At 43.2% G+C, this 10422-nt stretch overlaps 1 protein-coding gene across 1 annotated transcript in view; it reads left to right on the top strand.

Annotated features, from left to right (window-relative positions):
• The first annotated feature begins 9582 nt into the window (after positions 1-9582).
• bahcc1 (BAH domain and coiled-coil containing 1) overlaps positions 9583-10422 on the top strand; it is a 52455-nt gene continuing 51615 nt past the window's right edge. Inside the window, 1 exon segment of the mRNA XM_022743231.1 lies at positions 9583-9754. Within this exon segment, the coding sequence (XP_022598952.1) occupies positions 9583-9754 (172 nt within the window).

Genomic DNA, 10422 nt, shown 5'->3' on the forward strand with positions numbered 1-10422 from the left:
TCTTTCATTTTCAACGTTTTCAGCCTGTGTGTGCATTTTGACAGAGCAGGAAGTGCTGTAGAAATCTTGGGAGAGGAATACACAAATTGAGGTGAACTGGTCCGTCACACTTCAAACACACGTTATATTTAATCCCATTATTTGCGTGTATAATATCAACATTTCGGCGGCTGTTAAGATTCAATTCTCCTCTGTGTCTGAATCAAAACTACACATGAGCTTATACAGTGCAAACACAGGCAGCACGGCACGCTATGGCTGTTTATGTTCCAATGGTAATGATAATTAAAGCCTCCACCTGCGTGTTTTCATGGCCCATAAATAGATGCTGGTGCTTTCATCTCTTCCATACAGGCCTGGTGGTGGTTAGAGCCGGATATATGGCGGTGTGACAGGTACTAATTTGGTGCCCAAGCTATTCCCTCCGTCACTACCACCATCATCATCATCATCTTCTTCTTCTTCTACTGCACCATCATCCTCTTGATCTAAAGGTGTCTGCAGACATGTGCCTTTAATACACCATGGCACAACAATTTCTCTCCATAATTCTGGTCTTTTAAAGCGTTTTGATGGAGAAGTGAAGCCTCTTTTTTTTTGTTTGTTTGTTTAACTTGTTTTATTCTTCATGCCAACCATTTCACATTTCCTGACCCGAGCTCCTCTTCAGCCTATCTGTCAGGATGATCAGAAATAGCAGCATCTATCCTGCGCATACAGAGAAGAAAAGGTCATGCTGTTTTTGTGTCCACTCAGCTTCTGCCTTCATCGTGTCTTCTTCTTCTGAGCGGTTATGGATGGCATTGTTGTTTGTTGGGGTTGATATTTACAGTGTGTCTGGCCACCGACACAAAAAAAGGGTTTCTGAACGATGTACCCACATCACCGCTGCTACACGCCCAGAGCGCACAGAACAGCCTTGTTTTTCACAACATAGCCCCAAAGCTTGGCAGCGCTACATTTCTCATGCTTTTCTACTCTAATATGGCTCTATTGTCTCATGGGGTTGCACCACCTTTAGACAGCCGGGGCGTCTCCCTGGTGAACGACCCTGTTTGGAAATTCTCATCATTAAAGCGCTATCAGAAATATCTGCTGAGAATAGGATGGTTGCCCCGTATGGAGGGCCTCCCGTGGAGACAGCTCTCCATTTGGACCTCATTTAAAACCAGCCTCGCCAATGTGTTTCCCGTTGACTGTGAATTATGCTTTTCTTTAATGTGGTCCTGTTTAGACGTTCAAAAGTTTATTCACTTAATGTAGGGGATGCATTGCATCGTATAGCACTCACTTTGAACACACTCCATCCACTTTTAATGTGCATAAAATAGCTTATGTACCTTTTTTTTACGGAGACTTAACACTTCATGAGGTGAAGTTGCAGCAGAGTTCATATTCACAAAAGCAACACTGAACTTAACCACGTCAGGCTGTGCAAAAATATAGCCTGCAGCCTGTAGGTGGAAACAAAAGCACCAAAATCTGAATTTAACCACTAAATATTGTTCGTAAGCTTTATTTATATATTCGTTTCATTTTAGATTTATTCAGTTCTGACACAGTGTTGCACAGACGCCACCAACAGGGACAAACCGCCTCTGCTGGCCGGGCTGGACGGCAGGAAAAGCGGCCGGGATGAGTGGCTCCTTGCCGCGGAGGAAGAGTCACGCACTCGGGTCCAGTGTGAGGGAAGAAATAGGGAGGGAGAGAGAGAGAGAGAGAGAAAGGGAAGAAGGAAGCGAAGAAGGGAAGGTGGAAAGTGTCAGTCAGGAACGCTTCATTGCTCGAGGACAATCCGCGCGCAGGACCGGTCTGTTTCAAGAGCAATCAGTCAATCCGCATTAATTATCCGCGCGCCCCCCACCCTCCCCTCCCTCACCGTATAGGGTAGCTCGCGCTGGCACACTGACCAGAGGAGGCTGGGGTGCGTGTGTGTTATGCTTTCTCTCTCTGTCTCTACCTCTCTCTCTCTACACACACACACACACACGCACACACACACACATTAATCTGTGCACGCACGCACACACACCCAACCCCCACCTTTTAAGTGAAAAAGAACCAATAAAAATCAAGCTATAAAAGGCTTTTCCTTGTCACTAAATAAATTAAATGCAGATTTCTGTTATAAGTGGCGGACCCCTTTTGTGAGCTGCGGAACAGCATTCTTTATTGTCCCTCTGTCATTAGTGCTAAGGACAACACTGTTGGGGGAGAGACCAGGGAACCCGAGTCATTTCCAAATAAATATATATCCTACAATAGGCTCTATAGACAGGCTACTGTCTGTATTGCCTGTGTCGACATATCCTGGCATTGGTTCTCCAAGCTGTTGGAATCAGTAAGCAGCATAAAGCCCGTTAAAAAAAGAAGTTACAAATTTTGTCTTCTTATTGTGGCTGTACAGATAAGTATAGGATAAAACTTATAGGCCTATATATTTTGATGGACGTCAAACGCCAGCTTATGAGTTTCACAACTCCACAAAGGTTTATTTTTTTTGTCATTTTAATGGACTCTAACGCATAAATGGTGATTCACGTGTATCTTGTTGGCCGTAGAGCACGTTTGAGCTCCTAAAATATACAACATCATGGGAATTTTCAAAATACGGCTGCATTTGAGATGTTTCTAGACGTGTGTGTGTGTGTGTGTGTGTGTGTGTGTGTGTGTGTGTGTGTGTGTGTGTACGTGTGTGTACGTGTGTGTACGTGGTGGCTGAAGCCCATTGGAGAGCGCAGGGCTTTGGAATGCAGGCTGCTATGTAAATGGGAGAAGAGGGTAACGATTATCTAATTACAGACGTGATAAATCTGCTCGCTTTGGCGTTATTTGATTTGAATTATATATGTATCAATTAATTTCACTGTATAGATGAAAGTCTCGTTTTGCTGCGAACAGACAATTTATAAGCTATATCTATCGGCTGAGGACCAGCTTGGATCTCCTTTGTCCACTGTGTTTTGTTTGGGGCTGGACTAAAGCAAGAGAGGGTCTGTTTTAATGTAAAGGGACATCAGTTGGAACAGACTGCATTTACTTTATGAGGTGCATGTGTTTGGACAAGTTCAGCCCAAAAGCATACAGGCTGTAAGGTTTTGCTTACAAGCAGCCACATGCCTGATTTTTTTTTCTGATGTGTCCATGTAACATATAGCCTATTATGGACATATCAAGAAAAAATATGTAGGCTATATATAGACTATATCAAATGATGTAGCCTGTAAGTTTTGTTATTGTTATGTTATTTTAGTTCTATTTGTACACTGTACATTTTTTTACGTAACAAAACCATCAGTTAGGTATGTTTTCACGTAGGCTTTATATTTTACATTTTTCACAATTTATTATTTTTTATAAGATAATTTATAAAATTTTCTAAATTCATTTACAATTTTCATGTTTATTTTCAGATTTTCTACTTTTTTTTGTACTGAAAAATACAAAAAACAATCATTTACGTCACCAACTTTTTCTTTTACTCCCACTTTCAGAAACAATGAATTACCTAATTTATTATTATAACTGACCTACCGTTTAAGCAGCTGCGTAAAAGCGGAAATGTCCACTTAATTATCAAACAGTTGGCAGTAAAAAGTTTTAGTCTACACTTTAGGCGAAGCAGCACAAAAAGAGCCGAATACTGACGATTTATTATTGTTGCTGTTTTAACAATTATGTGAGAAAGTCTTATATTTTTGTGTCTTAACAGACCTATCGCTCTCTTTCCACCGTCTCCTTTGTCGCCAAAAACTTTTCTCCCTCCGTGTTTGAGAGAAAAGCAGCTCCCTGGCAGCAGAGCAATAGCTGTTTTCCGGTTCTTGTTGCCGTTCTCTCCTCCATTTTCTAAACACAAAGTTGTTATTGCACCATTCCGCGAATCTACCCTCTACATTTGATACAACGTGTAATTTCCCCCCTTTTACCGTATTCCCTTTGATTTAGTCACTCTTGACTCTCCTTTTGCTCTGGGGCCAACGGGGTTCGCCGTGGGGGGCGCCTTGAAACCGCCCCTCCTTATCTCCTTTCATCGTTCAGCGCGGGGCCGCCTTGAAACCGCAGGGGCAGTAATTGCTTTTTTCAGGCAGCCCAGTGCGGACTGGCCAGCAGCCAATCAGAGCCTTGTTTACACTCGGTGATTGACAGCACGCTGGCAGCTTGCCAACCAATCAGGAGCCTCGCAGGGCCAAAGCCCCGAGTTTTAACCCTTTGCATCCACATATAAACAAACCTGGACGTGAATATCAGCCTATAGCAGCTCATATATTTCGACATGGAAGCACACAAGCCCATATCCTTCCACTTTTAATTGGCTAAATTAGTGAACCGTGCGGAAGGCTAACCCCGAGGACAGTAATGCTTTCAAATTACGCAGTGATTCAATTTGCCCGCGCGTGTGTGTGTGTTTGTGTATGTGTGTGACAGAGACAGGCAGGTAAATAGACATAACAGCAATAAAATAGAAAACACAGAATATACTGTGGCCTATGTAATTTAAATTTACGTGTTACTCTTCTGAACTATCCCCCAAAAAGCACATAAAATAAAGCACTTTATTAGGCTAACTCTTTTACCATATTAGCCTATCTGCGTCCAAGTGTCATTTCTAATGTTGTTAAATGACAGATTCCTTTATATGTGGCATATTGATGGATTAAGTGAGATGATACAGATGAAATGCATGTTCATGTCCAGATCAAAACAGGGTCTTGCTTTATGGGTGGAGCAGACAATTAAATCTGATAAAAATCCTCCTTTAGATTTACTCCCAGTGTCCCAGTGGACACATTTTCTATATCAAACTTAACTTGATACCGATTAAGTATAGGTCCCAAACTTCTTATCTTAATGTGGTTTTGCATGTGTATGAAAAATGTCTTGTATAGCAAACAAAGCCTACATGTTCAATAAATCAGATATGCCTACCGATTCTTCTAGTAAGGATTTATTTAGCAAAACACATGCAGTGGGGCGAGTGAAAAAAGCGGATTTCCCTAAAGGAGCATCAATAAAACTATCACATCACCGCTGTCACATGGCAAAATAACGATATAGTCAGAGCACACGCAGCATTTGAACTGAACTGCAGTGGGATCACACAGAATAGGCTAGATGCTGTTTGCTCTCCACCAGTGATCAGAAAGTGCAGGCAGCGCTGCACGGCTCCAGCTCTTCTCCTCTCTGCACACTGAACAGCGCCGAGCTGTGCCGCCTGTCTCCTCGCATTTGCTTGTGCACGCAGTGCGCCGAGGGCTGCAAATCAAACGCCCGCCGTTTCGCTCCGCGGCTCTGGCGGCTTCCTCATTGGCTCCGAGCGGCAGCCAATAGCTGCGTGTGTTTACCGTCGAGGAGGGGTGGGTGGAGGCGGGGGTGGGGTGTGTAGGAAAAGGGTAAGGTAGGGTAGGGTGGGGGCGGAGGTGGGGGAGCGCCTCACGGGCACGCTTTCACATTGTCGTTCTCAAACCAATAGGCCTACGCGTTCACCCCTCCCCGCGCGCACACACACACATACACACACACACCCCTTCATCCTCCTTCTCCTCCTCCTCCTCCTCCTCCTCCTCCCGGCGTGTCTGAGTCTCCGGCTGCATGAACGAGCCTCGATCCACTACAAGCCTGAACTTCTACGATGCGTCTCTCCCATACCTCAACTGACTGCACACCACAGTCTGCAGCAGCATAGGATGTAATCAATCCCACATGTTTCTTCTCTGCGACTCGGGGATTTTCTCTTTGAATATTTTTCTACTTTTTGTTTCATTATAGCCCACTCGCCATGCAATGGATATAACTTACCAGTAAGTAGAAAATTATTTTATCGCTGTGTTTTATGATCTTTAGTGATGGCACTGGATGTCGATTTTAGTTGAAATGCTGCACAGGAGAGGCTGATCTGAATTTTATTTAAATTGGGATGCATCTATTTTTCAAAAAACTTCGCTATTTTTTACTGTCATACCTTTAGAGAAGTCAGCAGTAAAATAAAAGCTGATATAACTGCTACATTACAGGATAAAAATCTAAAGACACCCCTCTTTAGTAATTGTAATATTTGCATTAAAGCAACACAATGCTACGAGGATTTGACAGTATTTTGAAGGATTTATTTAAAGTAATCAGCCTGCTGTGTTTCCTCTCCTGTCCAGTGTGGAGGGCTGAGCTGTGGGCGATATGTGTGTCACTTTTTGATTTGACCTCTCTTCACAGCCAAATTACTTGTGTGTTTCTAATTCATTCAGAGGACTATTCAAAGCCACTCGCTTTTCAGAGCGCCTCCTCACGCCTCTAGTTTCATAGATTATAAATTGTAGATTATTTCTTTGTTAGTTTCCCATTGTGCGTGTGTTCGTGTCTGTGTGCGTGTGTGTGTGTGTGTGTGTGTGTGTTTGAGAGGGAGGGAGACAGAGAGGTTTATTGCAAACTGCAGTGCTCCCTGCTTCCTCCCTCGGTGTGAAGGCTGTGCAGACGCCGGGCTGTCTTCGGCTCGGCCGGGCTTGTCTCTCCTGCTTAGCTGGCCTCTGAATGTCCGGATTTAGTGCCTCGGTTATGCTTCGAGACTTTACTTTATTGCAAAATTGTTGAAGGCAAATGACTTGGCCTCTGAACCCGAGCCACTTCAAAAGTGAATGCCTTTTAATTCCCTTTTTATCTTTTGTCCAAACCTCCACACATTTCCGATTTAATAGATTTCTGTCCAAAAGGCGCAAACCTGTATTTTTTTTTCTTGTGCAACATCAGCTGCGTTAGATGTGAAAAAACACAATTCTTTGCGGATTTGTTGGCTTTTGTGCGAAGTTCACGTAATGTCATTTTAACCAGTGGGCTATTGGTTACTTTTGTAGGGGGATTTTCGTCTGGCGATAGTTTGACCCTTTGCAGGGCAGTGATGGTGGTGTGTGTGTACGTGTGTATGTGTGCGCGCGTGTTTAAGAGGTGTGTGTCTGTGTGTGTCTTTGGGAGGTGTGTATGGGGTTTGAGGGAGTCTGGTTGAAGTGGAAGGAAGTCTGAACGCCTTCCACGTAGATACACACACACACACACACACACACACACACACACACACACGCACACACACACACACAGATACACAGTACAGCAGATCCAAATGATCATTTTCCCAAACTGTTACGCGCGATCTGCTCACGTCGTTGTGTTTGCTTGGCGTACGATAACCCGGGATTTAGATTCAGGTTGTTAAATGTATCCTGAGTGGCTCTCTGTTGACGTGGAATGTAAACACAGAGGACGTGTGTTTACGGCCTAAAAATTGAAAAATGTATAGACAAATGTCAGAAGAGAGTGGTTTATGATTGATGTCCCGTAGAGAAGGGCCATTGTTTCTCACAGCCTAGGGGACAGGAGAGAGTCCATTTTGCCTTCCCAGTGCGCTTCCAGTAGCCTGCCTTTCTCTCCTGTTTTTACCCTCATTTCTCCCTGCTGTCGACTAGATGTGGTCAAAAGTGTTAACGTGTTTCTCACAAACAAAAAGGAAATTAAATTATTTAAATGCACTTGCAGCTTGGGCAAAAAAATATTCTTATGGGAAGCATTTTGACATTTTGCATGCTCTGGATATTTTATGCTTGGGAGTGTTTGGACGCACACACTCACGAACACTTTTGCAGGCTCTGTCAGAGCTGCTAAACTTTGGATATTTTTTCAGCCCCCAAACACAATTCCTGAAAGTTGGGAGTCCTTGAGCAGCGCTCAAGTGTGTGTGTGTGTGTGTCTGTGTGTGTGTGTGTGTGTGTGTGTGTGTGTGTGTGTCAGAAAGAAAGAGAGAGAGAGATAGAGAGAGAGAGACAGAGCTAGAGAGAGAGAGAGAGTGTGTGTGCGTAAAAGGAGACTTGAATATCCGAGCTCATGCAGCCTATATTCTTATGCACTTCATAAGCCTCTGGTCCACCAGAGCATTTGATATTTTCTTTGTTCTTTTATCGTGGATTCCTGGGAGGTGCTATCAGCATCTACAGAGCGCTAGATGGACGTGCCATGCATTGAAAGGCCTGAGAGATGGACTGCTGAGGTGTGTTTGGTGAACGCAGGCACCCAGCTCTCCCTATCTGAGCGTCACAGGGAGTCCTATTTAAGTAAATGACCTGGACTATGAGGCATACATATAAAGTCAATGATTTCCTAGTCTATTTCACTGTTTATTGCCCCGCTCCCTCGCACTGGAGCATAAAGGTGATTTGATTTGTGTTTGTGATTACAGTGTAGCCTATATATACTCTATATGTAGCGGAGATGCATGGTGTTTGCCATTGTCAGGAGGCGAGGGCCACTGCTGCTGACTCCGTAGGAGTTAATAGAAATAGTTTTCATTAATGAGCAACACTACAAATAAGAATCCTGGTCACGATGGTGTAAACTATAAAAAGTCAAACATTAAAGGCGAATCAAGTTTAGTAAATACATTTTTTTTTTTAAAAACCCAGAGAGCTGTGAAGTCAGATTAGATTTATAAAAGCTATACAACAAACACCATTGATCCAAGACATAAATGTGTGTGTATGGCAACTTGATCTCACATCGATCCCATGTTTCAGTGCATTTTTTTTTAAATCGTGGAAATTTAGACCATCGTCCACTAAAGTGACACAACCACGTGTTAAAGTAGAGGGGATCACATTTTATGACAGCTGAAAGAAATCAAACTTAATTTACATAAACAACAGCCAGTAATCACAGCAGAGACGTGTGTTTCTTTCTGATTTTGGACACTATGGGGACCGGGCAGGTTGGGGAGTAGATTTTAGTCGCCATGATTTAGGATAAAAACTGCTTTTGCGCATTTCTTGCTTTGTGCAAATGGGTTTCTTCATATTTCAGTGCGAGAGCCTCCGAGGTCCAGCTTGTTTATGACAAGTCCTTGTTCAGTTTAAAGACTTAACAGCTCGTCCTTCATCGAGAAAAGCTTTTTACCACTGTGAACTCTTGTACCTACTGTATATGCATCATTTGTTTGTACCTGAGCCAAATCTCCCCCTCTCCTTTGCATTCTTTTCGCTGATAAAGAAAGCTCCCGTGTGCGTTATTTGCATCGTGTTTGGTCACAGGATGAGGGGGAGGAGGGGGGCAAAGACTCCTCTGTTGGGGCCAACTATGTAGTGCAGAGTAAATCCACATAAAGTCAGTTCGCCCACCTTTTCATCTGCAGGACAGACTTAACTCACCTTCCCGGGCTGGCATAAATCGACGTTAAATGTGACGTTAAATGTAACATAAAGTAGCGAGGTGGAGTGTAAATGTGGTCTTTTGAAGCGTTTTTGCGAATTTCGAATTGCTTTTTGTAAATACTGCTTGTTTGTCTAAACATGAGCAGCGACTGTCTCTCAGTTCAGCCTTTTCTTCAGCACTACATCCCTGGTTGGCTCATTATTGTCAGCGCTTTGACGTGTCTCCTGCTCTCTCCTTTGTAGGACATGACGGGGACTCAGTTTCTACCCTGCAAAGCCAAAACTCCGCTCAATGCGAGGGGAGCCCGAAGTTCATAAAAGGGATTATTTGCATCTGGGTGCCTGAGACCTTCGGTGCCTCCGGATTTTACTTTGGATTTGGGATTTATCGGTTCTCGCCGGGATGGAAAGCCGAGATTTCGCTCCTCCGCACCACCTCCTGACGGAGCGGAGCGCGTTGGTTCACAGCGCCGCGTCTCGGATGGCGCCAGGCGGCCACGGCTCCGTGCAGCACCCCGCTCACTTCCAGCCCGGGAAATACTACTCATCCCACCTCTCCATGGCTCCGCACTCAGGTCAGTTTTGAATGTAACTCTTTTCCTGTGTATGAATGACAAGCGTGGGTTAAAAAAATCACTTACTCTCTTTTGTCTGAAGCATATGTTCTCCATATTGCAAACTTGGGAAACCTTGAAACTGGGAGGAACTAGAATTTACTGTGGAAGGAAATTACTCAGACTTTGTGGGAGAGAAATTATCAAAAAAGGCACAGGCGTATTAAAGAGTTTTATGTTTTACTTTATTTAATGAACTGTTTATGACATATAGCTGCTTGCTGTGCCTAATAATAAAAATAAATATAATTTGTCACTTTAGTATTTCAGCCTTGCGTAGAAGCAAAAATGTGAAACAGAGAAGGGGAAATTTGAAAATTAGATTAACTTGAAATTTACGACACAGACTACCTCCTTTTTGTTTTAGACTTTAAATCTCTCAAGAATTTAAAACTATTCCAGGATTATTCTCCTTTATCACACTGGGATTATTAGGCGTTTCCAGTGGCATAATCTTGTCATACATTTATATGGTTTCATCAATTAGTAAAGTACTAATCATTGCCATTTGATTTAATTAATTAGAACTGGGTAATTCCACTGCTTATATTTCCAATTAAACAATAAATTAAAGCTATTAGCTGAGCTCTACCCTTATTTGTACAGTTTTCTGTGTTTCATGTGTGTGT

Source organism: Seriola dumerili, unplaced genomic scaffold (assembly GCF_002260705.1).
Source record: "Seriola dumerili isolate Sdu_G_001 unplaced genomic scaffold, Sdu_1.0 BDQW01000068.1, whole genome shotgun sequence".
NCBI classification, from domain to species: domain Eukaryota; kingdom Metazoa; phylum Chordata; class Actinopteri; order Carangiformes; family Carangidae; genus Seriola; species Seriola dumerili.